This window comes from Asterias rubens, chromosome 12 (assembly GCF_902459465.1).
Source record: "Asterias rubens chromosome 12, eAstRub1.3, whole genome shotgun sequence".
NCBI lineage: Eukaryota > Metazoa > Echinodermata > Asteroidea > Forcipulatida > Asteriidae > Asterias > Asterias rubens.
Genome location: NC_047073.1, coordinates 2,403,745 through 2,424,511, shown reverse-complemented (window position 1 = coordinate 2,424,511; position 20,767 = coordinate 2,403,745). Strand labels below are relative to the sequence as shown.

At 40.2% G+C, this 20,767-nt stretch overlaps 1 protein-coding gene across 1 annotated transcript; it reads left to right on the top strand.

Annotated features, from left to right (window-relative positions):
- The first annotated feature begins 396 nt into the window (after positions 1-396).
- Positions 397-19,833, top strand: LOC117297743 (PHD finger protein 24-like). The gene is made up of 7 exons (XM_033780891.1): positions 397-972; positions 3,967-4,152; positions 12,178-12,256; positions 13,023-13,222; positions 13,947-14,119; positions 17,403-17,507; positions 18,552-19,833. The coding sequence occupies exons 1-7, from the start codon at positions 397-399 to the stop codon at positions 18,658-18,660; spliced, it is 1,428 nt and encodes a 475-aa protein (XP_033636782.1). The 3' UTR covers positions 18,661-19,833.
- Positions 19,834-20,767: the final 934 nt, after the last annotated feature.

The window sequence follows — 20,767 nt, the reverse complement described above, 5'->3', positions numbered from 1 at the left end:
ACACAAACACATGGACTTTGCTAGACTTTGTTGGACGCTTGCAACCGTCGGATTTGCCCGGAGTCTCTAGTGTTGACTGTAATGCATGGTACGCCTATTCCATAAAGAACTGGAGAGAAACTGTTTCGTTTCAGTAATGGTAATTGTTTGCCAATGGTTCAACTGTTTCCATGAATTCATCTGTGCCACCGTTTTGGAAGAGGACATTCAAGCACAAGCTGATTTCCCCCGGATTTCTTGATCTGGATTTGGGTTAACATCTATAAAGGATTTACACTAACAATCCTAGTGTCTATCGTTTTGGACTAGGACAATTACTAGTTGATTTTCTTCGTGATTTCTTGTTCTGGATTTTGGATAATATCTGAATAATTTACGGAGTACCACTGTGCCACAATGGGCGTGACAATGGGAAAAGCAAAAGGGGTGACAGAGGTGAAGAAAACCCCAATCCAGAATTTCCGCAAGGCTGCTAAGGTGGTGTCGATAATGAGGAAGACCAGCCGAGATGCTTCGTCGAAGGGGAGCGACGACGACAGCGGCCCAGACACCATCAGGCGTCGTTCCTCGTCGTCAACGGTCACCACCGAGTCGGTCCGTGAAGTAGAGGAGAACGGGACCAGCTTGGCAAGACGTGAATCCCACGCCCTGCTGCTGGACGATCTACGGGGCGGTAGCTCCCACAAGAGGGAGTCCACTCCCAAGAAAATCGTTGATGACTCCAGAACGGTTGTCTTTAAGGACACCACAGATGCCTGGGCTGCTCTGAGGGAAGGGCTGGTCACGGAGACGGCTGAGATTCCTGAGACGGAGTTCGCTCTTGTTGACTCTGCTCTGACGGGGTACAAGACGGTTGAGAGAGTGCATGATGTAGACGATGATGAAGATGATCTCACGAGGAGGGGGAGGTCAGAGAGTAATGAAAGTGAAATCAAAATTCCTTATGAACCACCAGGAGGCTTCAGTCTTAAGGTAAGGCGCTTGGCACAGAGTAGCTCCATAAAAAGTGACAAGGCCCAATGGATCGAAGCTATTTATGGGGCTAGTCGGATAGTCACAGAGTAGTTTTAAAGGCAGTGGACACTATTGGTAATTGTCAAAGACTAGCAAGTTCTAAATCTGAGGTTTCGAAATCAAATTCGTGAAAAGTTACTTACTTCTCGAACACTATGGCACTTCAGAGGGAGCGGTTTCTCACAATGTTTTATACCACCAACCTCTCCCCATTACTCGTCACCAAGAAAGGTTTTATGCTAATAATTATTTTGAGTAATTCCACTGTCTTTAATGGTTTATAAATACTAAAAGCAACTTTTCAATGCGCTCACTTTCACATTCGTAATAAAAAAAAATATTTGTACAAAATCTACCTTATGAGGTCTGAGGATTGTGATTTCTCTCTTACAGGACCATAATGTAAAACTGTGCTGTTTTTTGTAACCTGTATAAAGATTTTTAAATAAATAAATAAATAAATATCAAAGCGTCAATGTCAACGTGGTCCAGTTGGTAGTATAGATTGCACGACTTGCAATCACAAAGTTGTGGGCTTGGATCCTACCAAGATTTCACAATGACTAGAACACCGTTATTTGCAATTCATATAATCATTTAGATGTAATACAGCAAACTGGTCAATCTAAGGACCTTTTTTTAGCATCTCTCTCATTGTTTGCGGAAACTGCCTCCCCAATTAACGCGTACCTGTTAAGACTGTTGAATATTTATCTTCGACTGTTGCCAGCCGTTTAAAATATTCAACATCCCCTGGTATAAATAGACCGAGTGCCAGACATAGGACGAGTTGGTAAACAGAGGCGGTTGTGTATCGATCTGAATTCACTTAACATTGTGTCCAAATTAGTTGCGACAAAAGAGAGTAAACATGTTTGATATTATGATTAGAGTTGTGCCACTTTTAACTAATCAATAATGTAGCATCTTGACAATGGGATGCCATGTATCGCCTTAGGTCTGACTCTCCTTGGGTTGGTCGGGCGGTGGGGGGGGGGGGGTGCTGTTGTGCATCTGAGGAGGGTGGTGCACGGTCGGTCTAACTAATATTTCAATGCCCACAGTTTACCCGACACGTGTATACGTCAAAGACCAGTATTCTCCATTGGTGTATCCCAACATGCACAAAGTAGCAAGTGTGTGAAACTATTACTCAATTGGTTTTAAGAAAACAATGAAGACAAAAACACCAGTGTTGCACAAATTCGCGTGCTTTGAGATGCCAAAAGAAAGGCTTTGGGCTTGAACTCTTTTAGTATTTGTGTGAAAAATTACCTCTTTCTCAAAAACTACGTTATTCTAACAATGTTGTAATATACTATCAAAAGTTCTCCATTGCTTGTTTACCAAGTAAGTTTTTTTGTTTGCAATTATTTTTGTTAGCAATTATCAGTAGTGTACAGTGCCTTTAACATTTCAAAGAGAACCATAATAATAATAATAATAATAATAATAATAATAATAATAATAATAATAATAATAATAATAATAATAATAATAATAATAATAATAATAATAATAATAATAATAATAATAATAATAATAATAATAATAATAATAATAATAATAATAATAATAATAATAATAATAATAATAATAATAATAATAATAATAATAATAATAATAATAATAATAATAATAATAATAATAATAATAATAATAATAATAATAATAATAATAATAATAATAATAATAATAATATAATAATAATAATAATAATAATAATAATAATAATAATAATAATAATAATAATAATAATAATAATAATAATAATAATAATAATAATAATAATAATAATAATAATAATAATAATAATAATAATAATAATAATAATAATAATAATAATAATAATAATAATAATAATAATAATTAAAATTAATATTGCGCCCCTTACATACAAAATGATCAGAGGCGCAGAACACTTGTTAAAAAGCACAGAGTGGAAGAAAAGAGAAAAAGAAAAAAACCATCTTCCCGACACGTACCTTAAAGACAGTCACGAAGAGCTATCATCTGCTTAAAACGCTGCAAAGCAGGAAATTGTCACTTGTGGATAATTAAACAACAATTGACCTTGGCTAGTTTAAATAACAAAGACTAATTAACATATGTTGATGTCTCGTTAACTTCTTATTCTCCTCTTCCAAATAAGTACCCACTCAGTACTGCTTTATGCAATTTTTTATTTGAAAATTCGATTCATCTTTAAGGTTACGAGTGCCTTTCGAGAGCTATTTTTAAGAGCTCTTTGCTTGCACGTCTGCTTTATGTTCACCCACTTAGACCACTTCAGGATGCCAGTTCTTTGTTTTCGTGAAGTAAAACTCTGAAATCGGCTTGTTCAGTTTGGGACGACACCACTTAAGTGAAGGACGTTGTTATGTATTGATGCCTAACTGTCATGTACCCATAGTCAATATTGTTTGTAAGTGTTACACCATACAGCGACAGATCAATACAAATACACCACGCGCATTTATGTTTGTTTTGGGAAAAACAGAGTTTAGAATCACGTACAAATTAATGGACGATGCTCACGTAATCGCTCGCCGCACAGCTCTCCACAGTAAACCAACTTGTTGTGGTGGGGAGATCGGACTGATCTTGGGGGGGGGGGGTAAATCTCTCTGTGTCTGTGTCCTGTCTGTGGAACAGTCCTCTCATCCGACTAGCTAACCAAACAACATAGAGCACAGGGAGATTGACTATATTGAACCATGCACTACGGCATGGTCGACTGTGGTCAATTCGAAAGCTACGCACGGCTCTGGTTAAATCTTCGTGTATTGTCAATGTTTACTGCCAGTGGTTTTACCACAGGAAGTAAGGGGGCTTGGGTGCCCACCCAGAGCCCTTACCCCAAAGCCCTAAAACGAAACCGAAGGGGGATAAACAAAAACAAGTAGTTTGGTTTGCGCATTTTAAGCAAGTTGTTCCTGCCTCTCGTTACAGATTCCCTCAGATGAGATGTGTGCCATTTGCCGTTCCCATTCCGGTGGGGTTTTATTCCCCTGCCGTGTCTGCACCCATGCGTTCCACGAGGGATGTTTGAAGAAGTCTGGCCGAGCGCAGGACGCCACCGCCAGGCAGATGCTGTACAGGTCCACCTCTGGAGTCGGCTGGTCATGTCATGACTGCGTGAGTAGCTTGAATTATTTGTGCCATGCTATAAAAACTAGACAACTGTTGTGTTTTGAAGGAACACGTTGCCTTGGATCGGTCGTGTTGGTCTTTGAAAAGCGTTTGAAACCGTTTGTTATTAAATGCATATGGTTATAAAGATTGTTTAAAAGTAGAATATAATAATCCACTCAAGTATCACTCAAAATTGCACGGTTTCCTTTTACGTCGGGAACAGACACGAGTTGGCCATTTTATAAAAATTTGTATTCAAATATTTAAGTGTCACCCCTTTCTACAAAACTATGTTACTTCAGAGGAGACGTTTTCCCACAATATTGTTCATTAAAGTAACAACTCTCCGTTGCTTGTTTCTTAGAACGTTGTTATGGTTATATAGATCTTGAGTAATTACCAAAAGCGTCCAATAGTGCCTGGTCCAATAGGTAGGGTCGTAGATTGTTTTATGTCGACGTATAGCTGCATGATTTACAGGCAAAATTATCAAGAAAGATAATAATAACAAAATTAACTTTTGAAAGCTTCAGTTGAATTCGAGTGGACAAACCGTCAAAATATTTTCAAACAAACGTCCAATCCATCCACGTTTAGTAGAAGAGAGCGGGTACCAACTGCATCGTCGGCCGCAATATTTGCAAACGGTCACCAATCATCAACATTTCTGAGAAACGGTTCATTTGTGATTCGTTTCTCCGATTCGAATGTTTTGGGGTTGAAAAATATCCAATTCGAAGGGAATCTTTTCTCAAGATAAACATACAAACAGCTGCAGCAGTTTTTATGGTCATAATTTTTTGCAGTGTTTACCCTACTTTAGGTGTCATCCGAAACAATTGTGTCCGTTTTAGCGAAGGCAACTTGAAAATAAACCCTTTCTAGAAAATGCAAGAAGAGCTAACAATTTTCTAAAGTCGAGATATAAAGAAACACAGGAAAAAAACTTATATATTTTTTCACCTCCTAAACATACCCTTTTAATGAATATACTCAAATAAATCTACAACATTCATAAAACAAGTTCACAAAATTGCTGGTATTTTAGGAATTGCAACAAGATACGTAAAATTTAAGCGCGTTGTGGCTGAATGGTCTAAAAACACTTAACTATAATTGCTTCTCACCACCCAGGAGTAAATAGGTACATGCAAGGGTAGAGATTGTTGATGTGAATTAGCAAACTGTTCACTAAGCGTGATGGGGAAAATTGTCAGGTTAATTTTTGTTATCGTTTGTAGTTTTGTTTTTCTCCCTAGTCAATTATACTAAGGATACACACTTCCTGGTTGGGTAGTATTTCTTCCCATCCATACAAGGCTTACCGTAGAGCCGGTGTCCCATGAAAATATGTCTACCGGAGATTCTGTCCCCCATTCGCAAATACCATTGCGCAAGCGCAAACTGTTGAATGGGGTGCATTAGCTAGACCACAATGCACCTAACTCCGAACTTTACGTGCGCGCCCGAGTATTTGCGAAAAGGTCTACGGGAAATTAACATGGTTTGAAGGAGGTTGATTCAGAAGCGGGCGCTATCAGAAGAAGTTTATACACAGTTTCCCATAACAAAAATGGGGGACCGAGTCTACAAGGGGACATAGTCTTCTGCAACACTGGGTTGCCGTTTTTAGTTGACGTTGTCAATTTGTCCAAGTCCATTAACATTTCGTAGAAGATAGCCTACAGTCTTCCCTTCCTTGGTAGTATCCCCCGTCCCCATCAAGCCGGGTTGCGTTAATTGAGTTCACATAAGTCTCCACCAGCCACGTTAAACGAACGGCATCCAGGTGTTTCGTTACACGCCATGCAGCAATGCAACGGGCGCTCTACGATCATGACGTCAAGGGCGTGGTTCTCGAGGCAACGCCCATGCATTACAGAGTATCAGCTATTGGCCGAGTCGGGGTACATATAGACTTGACTCAAGTCCCAATCCCGTGCCAACCCCAGGAAACTACTGTTTTGTGATGCTCTGCATTCCAAACGTGTACCGCATTCTCGGGACCACATTTTGACGGCGAGCGCGCACTGTAGTACTGTCTATGCTACGTGTTGTTTTATAGTAAAGTTGGGGTGAAATGCTCCAGGGATCTCTCACACGAGAATGGGACTTGAATCAAATCTAGGGTACATCAAGTGAGATCACTTATCTTTGAAAATTATACCTAAGGGTGTAAGCTAATCGTACGCATCTTGATACGCGCAGCGCACATGGTGGGCCAATGAGAACCCTTTTCAGACGACGTCATGTGAATAAGGTCCATGAAGCTTCAACAGAAAGTCATGTTTAAAATGATAAACTTTGTCTTTGATAACTACTTGATTGTCAAGATGTCACAATTATGGATTCAATGTTACTTATATACATGTACAGCTCGACGTAACTTGGAATATAATTGATGAATGAATATCGGAGATGCCTAAATTAAACGTTTGTAATTTTGCTGTACTACTTTTCGTAGTAGATACATTCTTCTCTTTCTTTGTAGTATCCCTTCATACCTGCATCAAACCGGGTTGCGTTTTTGAGTTCGCATAAGTTTCCACCAGCCACGTTAAACGAACGGCATCCAGGTGTTTCGTTACACGCCATGCAGCAATGCAATGGGCGCTCTACTATCATGACGTCAAGGGTGTGGTTCACGAGGCAACGCCCGTGAAATACAGAGTAGCAGCTGTTGGCCGAGTTGGAGCAAAGGGGGTGGACCGGACGCTCACATATGACATACTTGAGTTGATTGCAATTCAAATCGTTAAACTTGTACATTTTGCTGACCGCTGCGCAATCTTCACCTTCATGCTGCGATCCGCCAGTCCAGTCAGTGCGGTACGGCGAATCACCATCCCCGGTGCAAACCCACACCCCTTCCACCGCCTTGTCGGTGCAGTCAATCCAGAATCCACTATCAGGATCACTACCTGGGAACGAACCCTGGAACTGGCCCCAGACGAAATCATGTTCCGGTTTGGAATTGATAGAGGGAATGTTCCCGCCATAACTCCGACAAATCTCTTTGGCGTCGGACCAATTGTATTTCGTCCCCAAACGGTTCATGTAGCACGAGTCGCCCCATTCACGCCAGCCGCCAGGGCATCGTCCGTACGACGGGGCGCTGCTCTCTGTTCCCATCAAGTACGGAATGGTCATCAGTAAGGAAATGACAAAACCGTACATTGTTTCAAGATATTCTCGATTAGAATGTCAGCGAAGATTACAACGAATTCAACTCCAAAAAAACGCGCTTATAAAGTAGTATGAAGTTTGTCACAGTCCTTGTACACAGTTTCAGTTAATTTGCATTGGAACACCAAAATTCGCTCGTTGCTCTGTGTGTGAATTGACAACAGCGTTTGCTCAGTCTGAATTCTGCTAGCAGTATTTGCGCTTTGTAATGGCCATCCTTAACTGTTCCTAATGTATTAATTAAAATTCTTTATTATTGTTGTCATTGCTTAGCCGAGCATTATACCGACATGGGGCTAACCACTGGATGATTGTTCACTGTTCACTGCGTCACCATACACTGCAAGCAAACCGGTGGGTTTTTTTATGGGGGGGGGCGGGGGTAGCTTGCAACTTTTAGTTACATCCCTTGGAGTTGAACGTTTGATTGGTCTATTAAGACTCTTATGAAATAAATATTTGCTAGCATGGCCTGTGAATGGCCAGATGACTGGTGCGAAAAGATCTCAAATTGACTTTGATCAAAGAAAGACGTGTGTTTTTTGCCTCATTACATTTTAATATCCCGAACTTGTCTCGTGCCTTTGTCTCATTGCCCTTAAATTTCCCGAACTTGTTTTTGGATCCATTTACACAAGCACGAGCTAAACAGAAACATTCAAGTTAAGGTTGACTCAATACCCATTGTTTGTGGTTGTTTTGTTTTCGTTGTTTTGTTTGGTTGATTTTTATGCACACAGTGGTCAGAACAACAACCGTTTTTTTTTAAATTAAAAACCTCGATAGATCTAGCCTTGCTCAAGGCAGTCGAATGATTCAGTCCGAAAAAGACCGCCGCTGTAAAAACCCACCCGTATACTGTGCGTAATGTGTGTATTATCACATCGCACGACACGACGCCCCCGCGTACACTATCAGCACTCCGCATGTATAGTGGTACGAGTGCGGATGACTTGTGCACAGTCGTCGTACGGCGGGCCTTGAGCGATGACTTGTGACGGATGGGTCGTGCGGTGTGACACACACTACACACTGTGTATACGGCTGGGTTTACAACGGCGTTTGTTCCGGAGGGAATAATGCGAACGCCTTGAGCAAGTCTACTATAGATCAGGTAGACAATGTAATCCAGTTTGATTATCCCGGACCAGTGATGTGTGCGGACTCAGGAACTACAGTTCCTTGGCAATTTGTTGTGAATACATGGTGTAACAAGCTTAAACCCCACCCTAGCAAGAATCAAGTTGGCCTTGATGAATTTCTTTCATGATTAATTGACGCCATCTCCTTCTGTGTTATTAAGACAAAAGGTTCCGATTCCCGGCTGACTAGGACCCAATAGAAACATGTTGAGCAACAAGCACTATCACCGCGAATCAACGGTGAGCATGCAATTTGGCAGCCTGATTTTTCTGCTAACCTGTGATATACGCTCATTAATAATGAACGAATATCGGAGGTGCCTGGGCAGCAGAACCTAAATCAAATAGCTCGCAACACATCGTATAATGGCGCCAAATATTCAAGTTTAAATTTAACGTTTGTTTTTTTGTTGCTGTCCTACTTTTCGTAGTAGACACAATCCTCCCTTTCTTGGTAGTATCTTTTTCCATCCACATTGAATCGGGTTGCGTTCTTGAGTTCACATAAGTCTCCACCAGCCACGTTAAACGAACGGCATCCAGGTGTTTCGTTACACGTCATGCAGCAATGCAACGGTCGCTCTACGATCATGACGTCAAGGGTGTGGTTCACGAGGCAACGCCCGTGAAATACAGAGTAGCAGCTGTTGGCCGAGCTGGAGCAAAGGGGAGGGACCGGACGCTCACATATGACATACCTGAGTTCACTGCAATATACATCGTTAAACTTGTAGATGTCGCTGACCACTGCGCAATCTTCACCTTCATGCTGCGATCCGTCAGTCCAGTCAGTGTGGTACGGCGAATCACTATCCCCGGTGCAAACCCACACCCCTTCAACCGCCTTGTCTGTGCAGTCAATCCAGAATCCACTATCAGGATCACTACCTGGGAACGAACCCTGGAACTGGCCCCAGACGAAATCATGTTCCGGTTTGGAATTGATAGAGGGAATGTTCCCGCCATAACCCCGACAAATCTCCTTGGCGTCGGACCAATTGTATTTCGTCCCAAAACGGTTAGAGTAGCACGAGTCGCCCCACTCACGCCAGCCGTCAGCACATCGTTCGAACGCAGGGGCACTGCTCTCTGCTCCCATCAAGTACGGAACGATCATCAGTAAGGAAATGAGAAAACCGAACATTGTTTCAAAACATTCTTGATTAGAATGTCGGCGAAGATTACAATGATTTCAACTCCAAAAAGACGCTTTAAAATAAATGTCTGTCGTGCCAAATCTTCTCACAGTCCTTCCGTCCACGGCGAGACAATCTTTTGTTCTAATGTCTAAACACTCCACCCCTTTTAACCTTCGCTTGATGTGAATTAGTAAAAACATTTACCAAATGTCAGATATTGTCAAACAATATCTGACTAATATTTAAGTGGTCAACTACTTTGTATACGTGTATAATTCATCGTTTTTAACGATATTGATCACCCATCGGAAGTGCTGTTTATTAAACACACGCCGATATGGCGCCACTGTTTTATTATTTACAGTTTGTAATGTTTCCCAATCCGAAATCAATTATTTGATTTCGTAGTAGATACAGGCTTCCCTTTCTTTGTAATATCTTTTCTCATCCACATCAAACCGGGTTACGGTCTTGAGTTCACATAAGTCTCCACCAGCCACGTTAAACGAACGGCATCCAGTTGTTTTGTGACACACCATGCAGCACTGCAGAGGGCGATTCACGATCATGGCGTCAAGGGTGTGGTTCATGAGGCAACGCCCGTGAAATACCAAGTAGCAGCTACTGGCCGAGTTGGAGCAAAGGGGAGGGGCCGGACGCTCACATATGACATACCTGAGTTCACTGCAACCCAGATCGTTAAACTTGTAGAATGTGCTGACTACTGCACAATCTTAATTTTCATGCTGCCCTGATCCATCAAGCCAGCCAGGGCGGTAAGGCGATTCACCATCCCCGGTGCAAACCCACTCCCCTTCCACCACCTTGTCGGTGCAGTCAATCAAGAATCCTTTATCCGGAATGTTATCTGGGAACGAACCCTCAAACGGGACCAAGATGAAATCATGTTCCGGTTTGGAGTTGATAGAGGGAATGTTCCCGCCATAACCCCTACAAATCTCCTTGGCCTCAAACACATTGTATTTCGTCCCCAAACGGTTCATGTAGCACGAGTCGCCCCACTCATGCCAGCCGCCAGGGCATCGTCCGTACGCCGGGGCGCTGCTCTCTGCTCCCATCAAGTACGGAACGATCATCAGCAAGGAAATGAGAAAACCGAACATTGTTTCAAAATATTACTGATTAGAATGTGAAGATTACAAATTGTAAGTTCAATTCCGAAGACACCGCAAAATGATGGCACTGGTCGTAGCGAATTTCTCTCAGTCCTTTCACCGTCTTACAAAATTGGTGTTCTAATGTCTAAACACTCCTTCGTATGAATAAGTACCAATTTTGACTTAATATTTTCATCGGATGAAAATCGGGCGAACTGTCAGAAACAACGAACGTGCAAAACAATAAGCCCAGACTCAATAAGTTATTTGCTATCCATTAAACACTGCCTTGACTCTCTAAAAGCATTTATCAATACACAAAAAAAATGTATTAATGACCAGTCATTATCAGGTGATTGTGTTCAAAGCTCCAAAGGCGTTTGCCATAGAGAGCAATAATGTCAAATGAGTGAAGGCTAGTTCTGCAAATTGGAAGATATGGATCCAAACTCACCCATCCTACATTGTGAAAATGTATTCATAAATACCTAACTTAAAAATTTATTTGGTATCCATTAATACTTAAATTAATAATTTGTTTGGTAACCATTCAAACACTGCCTTGACTCTCTAAAAGCATTTATCAATACACAAATGTATTAATGACCAGTCATTATCATGGTGATTGTGTTCAAAGCTCCTTTAGGGTATGCCATAAAGAGCAACAATGTCAAATGAGTGAATGAAAGTTGTGAAAATTGGAAGATATGGATCCTAACTCATGCATCCTGCATTGTGAAAAGATGTATTTAAAAAAAAAAAAAAAATTGAATGACCCTTTGTAGACACGACATTACTCCATTTAGACAAACAGGTGGTGATCATATTGGAAGCGTCCTATAACGATCCATACTGGACTCCTATACTAAATTTTGGTGCCTCTAGCTACCGGGCAATCTCATTGGTCTATAGTTAGTAAGACACTGCACTAGAATGGCAAAGACCATTGATTTTGTTCACACAACTCGGGAATAATACACTGAGTATACAGTGTTAACACACAAAGGTGAAACCAAAATAACATTGAAGTCTTTCAAGGCGCTTGAGTGTACACATTTTTACAGAAGAAAATGTCATTGAAGTTATGCATTTTAGATCCAGTATGCAGCACCTTATAAGGATTTTACAAGGTGCTTCGGCGCATTGAGCAGCCACAGCTAGGAACACCGGGGCGAACCCCTTCTCTTTTCGATAAGTGTACTGGGTTCTTTTACATGCGTTACACAACAAATGGAACCAACGGCTTTACGTCCCATTCGAAGGACGAAGCCATGGTTAAGTGTCTTTCTTAAGGACACAATTGTCACGGCAGGGGATTCGAACCCACACTCTGCTGATCAGAAACACCAGAGATTTAATTCTGTGCTCTTAACTTCTCGGCCACGACACTTTCAAAATGAGCATTCTTTTTATAAAATGAAGTTATTATTGTTTGTCACGCAGGAAGATCTGAGCCAACTACTACCCCAGGACGATATGATCGAACTGATGGAGGTTTTCGACATGGCAGATATCGACTCAGGTTTGAACAACTTTTAGCCTTGACTCGAGTATTTATTGCTCTTTCTGTTGTTTGAGACTTCAATAATGTGCTTTGTCTGTCGAATAATTATGTGACATTCACTGAAATGTCGACAATAAACCATTATCTCGAGATAACCAACCCCCCCCCCCCCCCCCCACAAAAAAAGCAAAAAAAAAAGAAAGAACAAAAAATGTCACCCCTATACTGGCACGAAAACAAACGCGTGATCTATCACTTATAATTGAGAAGTCAATGTCTTCGGGAAAATAGTTTGAGAGAGAAAAGATTCTGAAGTGTAGATTCGTGATTACAATGGTACTCGCCTGGGCTCGTACATTCAATTCGTCCATTTTCCTTAAAGGCACTGGACCCTTTTTGCTATTGTCAAAGACCAGTTTTCTCACTTGGTGTACCCCAACATCTGCATAAAATAACAAACCTGTGAACATTTTGGCTCAAGTTAGTGGTCATCGAAGTTGCAAGAAACCAATGAAAAAAAAAACTCCCCTGTTGCATTTCTTTGTGTGCTTTCAGATGCATAATAAAAGGCGTCAGCTGAAGTCTTTATTTTTTTAAGAGAGAAATGTTAATTTTCTCAAAAACTACTTTATATACTAAAGAGGGAGTCGTTCCTTACAATGTTTTATCCCATCAACAGCTCTTTATTGCTTGTAACCAAGTAAGATTTTATGCTAACAATTGTTTTGAGTAATTGCCAACAGTGTACAGACACTCTAACGTAACTCCTGATCATGTGCTATAGATTCGACGATCTCGCTGGAAGAATTCATGAGGTACCGTAAGAAGGTGTTTCGAGACCGGGAAGATCGCGACATGATGCGGTACGAGGAGGAGGACGAAAAGAACCAATTCACGGCGATAGACACGGACCGTACTGGGAGCCTATCATGGTGGGAGTTCCTCAGCCACGAGGCTGTCAGGAGGCTCTCTTCGTTGTCAAAGGTACGGGTTGTTTTGGGCACTTTTTATATATGACACAATTCAATTCAATTTAATTCAATTCAATTCAATTCAATTCAATGGGAGACTTTGTGGCAGCAGACCTACCAGGTAAATTTCCATTGTTTACGTAGCTCTGAGCATGAGCACATTACCGAGATTAATGGAATTTACCTTGTAAGTCTGCTGCCACCAAGCGCCCCAAAAGTATCCTATTCAATTCAACTCAATTCAATTCAATTCAGTTCAATTCAAATCAATTCAATTCAGTTCAATTTGATTCAATTCAATTCAATTCAATTCAATTCAATTCATTTGAATTCAATTCAACTCAACTCAACTCAATTCAATTCATCTTTATTGGATCCCCAAAAAGGTAATCCTAAACACAATGTCCACATATTTACAAATAGTTTGATGATAATGATGGTCAAGTCTTCCCTTGAAATATAACTTGCTGAGGTGCTGTAGTTTTTGAGAAATTAGTAAAAACATGTCACCAAAACATTTCTTTGTGGTTCTAAAATTAACTGATGAAGCTGACGCTTACTAAAAATTATATTTTTTTTAAAATCTCCGCCACAGTGAGTATGGGTTCATGTCATGGCCAAACACTGGTCTACACAAGGTATCAAAACATATTAAAGGCACAGGCCCACCCCACAATGTTGGATACATTACTGGCCTTATGCGTGAAATGTTGATATTATTATTTGCTTCCCCACAGAAAAATTTAGCCAAGAAGCTGAGTGAGAAGGAGGTACACCGGGCACGAGAGAACTTCCGTGCCTTCGACACGGACGGCGATGGGGTCATCACGGAGTTTGAAGCCAGGCGCGCCTTCCGTAGTTGGTATTCGCTGTTTGTGCCCGATCCAAGCGAAATGTCACTAAGGGATAGGTAGGTCACTTTTGTAGAAGGAGAGAATCGATTTGCTTGTTTAATAATAAGAACAGGTTAAAGGCGCTGGACACTTTGTAATTTCTCAAAATAATTGTTAGCATAAAAACCTGCTTGGTAAACCGAGCAATGGAGTGCTGTTGATAGTATAAAACATCGTGAGCAACGGTTACTCTGAAATAATTTATTTTTTGTCAGTCAAATATTAAAAGAATTTGTGCCTGAAGCCATTTATTATGCACAAATGTGTGCAACAATTTTTCTTTCTCCTTCATAATTCTCTTGCAACTCTCGATGACCAATTGAGCCCAAATGTTCACAGACTTGTTAGAATACATCAAGTGAGAATACTGTTCTTTACCAAAGGTGTCCAGTGCCTTTAAGTCCTGCGTAGGCCAACAACTTCCCCGGGCAATCAGGTTGGCTTAGTGTTTTTTCCCCTGCCCTTTAACCTATTACCAGGTTCGAATCCCACCTCAGACTGGAGTCTTGCATGTGGATTGTGCATGTGTTTTCACTATTTACGTCTCAAACTTCTCGTTTCTTTTAATTTTGCGCTGATAGTGCTGTTGGCATGTGTGTGATAAAACAAGTAAATAATACACCGTTGATATACTGTCCTGTACTAATTTTATGACATTCAAAACCCAAATGGACCAGAGAGGATGCAAGGGGGTCGTGCGCAATTAACTTGGGATAACGTTCTTGTTTAAATTTGTCAGACTGGGGACCGCTAACTAAACAAGTCTAAACTGCAACCATATGACAATTAACCCTGAAGTGTCGGAGTACCACCAGGATTTAAACAAAATGCAGGAAAGGTTCACTTATAAGTTACTGGCACCATAGTAAGCCAACAAGTTTGATTGGTAGAGGGGGTGGTTTAAAATCTAGACATCTGGAAGTCTGCTACAAAAAACAATCTGATTGTTCACCTTATCAAAGGGGTTAAATCTTGTGCACGAAATGAGTGGAAATATTTTGTTAGCCCCTTAAAAAGGTACAAAAATCTTCAAAAGTCTGGGACCCAACCCCTCTCTTAGATAATAATGGAATGGTCCTATATAGAATATCAATGACTTTGATTCCAGTGAGGCATTGCACTTGAGGCATGGAGAAAACATATTGAAAACAAAAATGCCAAGACGTAGTGTTAGCAACGCTCACTTTAAGGGTAAAATATTGATGACGATCAACAGAATGAGTGAGAGCCAGTTCTTGATGCAATGGTCCAACGTTATTCTATCTGACTATTTAAAACCCCAGTGAGGACGATGATATTAAAGCTAGTACGCCATGGTACAAGGATGATGACGGTACCGGATTAGAGATGGACAGGTTTGTGGTTCTGGTTTGCAGAGAAACAAGTTTTGGTTTTTATTAACCCGTTCCTTTTCCGCTTCTCTTTTAATCCGCCCTTGTGCGAAGACTGTTAACTCCATCTGTTGTTTCTTCTCAGTAGAGACATACGTGAATGTATTTTTGTTATACATAGCAATTTTTTTTTATTTTTTAATGTGCACACCTTCTTCCGCGTTTTCTAAACACTCTTGTGTGCACTGCTTTTTAAACACATTTTTCGGGGTCAGTATTTCACCTAATAACTCGTGAAATATATTTTCCCCAGATTATTACATACAACACTTTGAACTGCGTTGTTTTCATATCTACCCAAACTTGTTTCACCCCTTTACTTTCTTACAAACACCCTTTGCAAATCTTTAAGACAACATGATATTTTTCAGGCAATGGTTTGTGTTTGCGTGCTTTCTTGCAGTGTAAAACGACTCTCCTAGTTCAGCCGTTTACTCAAAGACTAAAGTAACACCTTTCCTTTAATTGGGCGATTTGGGCTTAAAAAAACGTTTGAGAGCGTCTGCGATGAAATATAAAACATGGTTGAAAAGACGTTCTTAAAGTATATTTTATATGCCTAATCTTCACAAAATATGCCTTGAAATAATTGTGTGGTCTCCTTCAATACTTCGTGAATTAAAGCACGGTCCGCCATTTTGTAAAAAGAAATGCGAGCCGTGTTAATTAACGAACTAAAAAGAAAACTACACAGTTTCAAGGGATACTGTGTGTATATATAATAAATCGGTAGGCCTGATACTACGTTAACTTAAAAACTTCTTTCAACCCATATTCATTTATAATGTATGATTTCAAACGCTTTTTAGAGCCCCAATTGTCTTTGTAGAGTTTTATTAGAATAGACAATATTAAGACACTTATGGTATTATTTTTTCTTGCCCTTTGCTCTTCTGCCAGCAGTCGGATCGGATCCTTTCTAATGTGAGACGTTCTTAATTATTGATGGTTTAAGAAATATGTGTGTCGTTCTTTTTGTTTGAGTGTTGTGTTTTTAATTTATTTATAACCTTTTAAATGTTTCAATATTTGACTCTACCCTTCAAATATTCATCATCCTTGCTGTGGATCTAAATGGTTCTAATTATGTATGCGGTTCTTTTTGTTTGAGTGTTTCTGTTATTTATTGGTATGCTTTTAAATATTTCAATATGCTCTTTCCCCCAATGGAGTTTCGTCCTATGTGGATGATATCCTTATTCTACTTTTAACATTAATTATAACAATCCGGATCAGTGGTTGCATTAGCATATACCGTGAAACTACCTTCAAATTGTGTTCATTATTTATGTAGTTCGCGTTGCTACTTGTAAACGTCGAGTCGAGATGAACAAAAGTTGTTAATGTCATAATAATAACTTCAAGTTATAGTAAAGGCACCATATTGCTGTCAAACAAAAAAATTGTTAAAAACGACATGCATTTGATGCAATAGTTTTAAGGGGTGGGGTAGATGTTTTCACCCCAAAATTTGAACTTGAGAAAGGCTTCAGGCAAAAAGCCTTTTTCAGTCAACTGGAAGCACATTCTATGCAACTTTTTTCCTTCATTATATTTGTGCAACTTTGATGACAAATTTATCCCACATTTTCAAAAGCTTTATGTTGAGGTACACCGAGTGAGGATACCGGTCTTTGACAATTACTAAAAGTGTCCCGCCTTTAAAAATTATGATATCTTTATTGAAAAATATGCGTGAGAATGCCGCTGCGTGCGAAAGTTTGTCAGCAATTCCCTTCCTGCACGATATTGCTATGAACCACTCGGTAGCGTACAAACGGTGCTTCGCACAGCACAAAGCCCTAACCCGAGCTGCCCACAAAGATGGCGTGTGAACTTGCCCACAAAGATGGCGTGGGAACCGTGCTATCAATAATTATTAAATCCGGTATCTCTTATTATTTCACAGGCGAAAGATTTCCGAAGATGTTTGGAAAGCGAAGAATAAGGAGTTTAACATGCACATTGATACAAACACCAATTTGCTGATGAGTGCTGATGAAGATTGTTCTGGGTAAGACCTAGGAATAGCGTAAGGCAAATAAGGTTATAATAACATCGAAGTCTTACATAGCGCACATATCTACCAAACAAGGTACTCAAGGCGCTGAGTATATACAGACTTCCAGAAAGATGTATAGGTTATTGAAGTGATGATACTTCTGAGACCCAATTATGTAGCACCTTATAAGAGTTTACAAGGTACTACGGCTCATTTAGCAGCCACAGTCAGAAACACCGGGGCGAACCCCTGCTCTTTTCGTTAAGCGCACTGGGTTCTTTTACATGCGTTACACAACACATGGGACCAACAGTTTACGTCCCATCCGAAGGACGAAGCAATTGTTAAGTGTCTTGCTTAAGGACACAAGTGTAACGGCTGGGGATTCGAACCCACACTCTGCTGATCAGAAACACCAGCAGAAACATCAGAGTTTGAATGTGCTCTTAACCGCTCGAATAACATTAAGTTTGCATTGTTGTGGCTGGTGTCCGACTAAATGTTTACTTAGCAAAGAAAAAAGGTCATTGGCCTATTTTTAAAGAGCTGCTTAATAAGGCACTGGACACTTTAAGTTATTACTCAAAATAATTGTTGCTAACCTACAAATAATGAACAATGGAGAGCTGTTGGTAATAAAAAAAACATTGTGAGAAACGTCTCTATCTGAAGTAACATAGTTTTTGAGGAAGATATAATTTCTCACTCAGCTATTTAAAGACTTCGAGCCTGAAGCCCTTTTTCGGCATCTGAAAGCACACACTTCGATGAGAATATTGTAGTCAAACTTTTTACAGACTTTTTATTTGTTGGGAAACTACTGGTGAGAACTGGTCATTGATAAAAAAAAATGTGACAAAGGTGTACAGCTGTCGATTTCACAGTGCACGGTTGGGACTCATCCAAAGTCTTCAGATTAGTCTAAAGTTAGGAAGAGTTTTGGGAAATCTTTAAGCAGCAATCCGATCGTCTGTCAAAGAGCTCTATGAAGTTAAATATGTCATTGATACCTACAACGGCTTGGAAACTGACCTTTATTAATCCCTCTCTCTGCAGGACCATTTCGTGGCAGGAGTATTTACTAGAGCAGGCATTGTTCATCATAGCAGCTCGTCCTAACGTAGGACCCATCAAACTCAATCGACGGCCAAGCTTTGCCCAATAAGCATAAGCTCAAGATAATTGACACAGCCTGTGGGGAACGACAATCAAAATAAATGGAGGGGGCTCTGAGGTTAACATGAGTTTTGTAAATGCACTCATTTCTAACCTCTTAGTAACCTCGTAAGACGCAGTATGACACAATGCAATTGCACTGGGAAAATAATATGTAAAAATGTATGAATAAAGAGTATGTTACTTTTGTTGTATCTTTCTTGATGTTTATTTTGTGCCTAATCAGAACTACATTGATACAAATTAAACAATGATGGCACTGCCTATGGGGCCATATAAGGGAGAACTTGTGTGACTCTAGGTGGCAGCAGACTTACAAGGTAACTCAATATTGTTCTTGGAAATGTGAGATGCTCCATCAATCAATCAATATTGCACCGTATCCTGCAGGACGTTGGCTCCACGATTTTTTTTCTCCACTCTTGCTTATCTTGCGCTCTTTGATGTCCCAGGTAGAAGGTGCTGTTATTGCCACCTCTTCCGAGGCCTACCCCGTCTATTTTTTTTCCAGTAACTGCTTCAAGTAGGATGCATTTTGGGAGTCTGTTGTTTTTCATTCTCACTACGTGGCCAAAAAAACGGAAAGTTGGATCTTGTAGATGCGTAGAGCGATCAACTCTTGTAGGTTACCACCAGCTGACGCTCTCCTCCACCTCCATAGAGTTATATATAAGGCATGCTCATACTACAAACAAAATGGAAATTTGCTTTGTGAGTCTGCTGCCACTTAGCGTTCAAAAGTGTATCATAACTTAGCCTAGACTGGGCCCCTGTCTTTGTCCGCATTCCATTGGATACAATGGTATTGGGTAAACGTGTACAGTGACAAACGTGAGATTTCCATGCCCAAACAGTACACTGCTGGTTTTGATGCCGGTCTCTGGCGTTATTCACGAGCCTCGAAGTGTGACGTCAGATGTTCAGGCTAAACTTAGCCTAACTTTAGTTGAAAATGTAAATAATTTGTACAGAAGACCTAACAATGTGTACATTATGTCTCATTACCATTGCCAAGACGCAGTTAACCTAACTGGTACAAACTTGACACATGTACATTATTGACATACTACATGTATCCATAATGATAAGACTATTATTACCATCCAACCTCGGTTTCATTACATTGATTACAGCAGAGGAACAGTGTACCATGGCAATAGTTTGTAACGGTTGTTGTAGGCTGTATACATGTAATTAGTGTGTATAAAGTTTTATTATTAAAAAAAAAGAAAAAAAAATTCTGTTGTAGGATCCGTGTTAATTGTGTCATTATAGACCTATAGATACAGTTGTACATTAATATCACCACTTGCTCAATGGGAAGAAGTTTTGGAGATTTTTTGAGTCCACAAGTTGTTGGGGGGGGGGGGTCCAAAAACGGGATCCTGGCGGGTGGGTTCAAGGTCAACTCAGATGCTTCTAAAGAAAAAGTCTTTGTACTTGACTACTTTTTAGTATTTTCAACTTTAAACTTGCACCTTCCGATGACAGCACTTTATATTAATTTTAATAGAAGTCATTTGCATCGGGGATAAAGAATAATATTAGTTTTGGTTTTTACCCATACACCGATGTATGTTAGCACTGTATATACTCGGTAGGCCCTATTTGAGCTCTGTGAAACATATCAATAGTGGGATTCGAACCCATTGTTTTCATTACCTGTGTGTAAAACATATTTTTTTATATGATGATTTTATATGATAATTTTTGATCTCTTGGGATTGGGGGCGGTTTGGCAAGTGGGCGGGGCTGGAGATATTTGGATTCTGTCAAAAATAATTGTGAAAACTGCCCATTAGATTGCTGGGCGTGTGGCGAGGGGGGGGGGCGGTGGGACGAACAGTGTGTATAATTGTCTTTAAGAGGAATGAAACTCATTGGCTGATAAGATGGGGTCTATAATACAATAACCGAGGTGTAGATTGTATCCAAGGTGATGTGTGTACTTATTTGCTTTAATTTATATGCAGGCAGCCACTCGGGGCTTGCTCTACACACGATCCACTGAATAATGTGTGGGACACATAAAAGACACAAGGCCCTCAACGTTCATGCTGAGAAATTTTAGTCGGGCTCCTATCCCATTATGAACG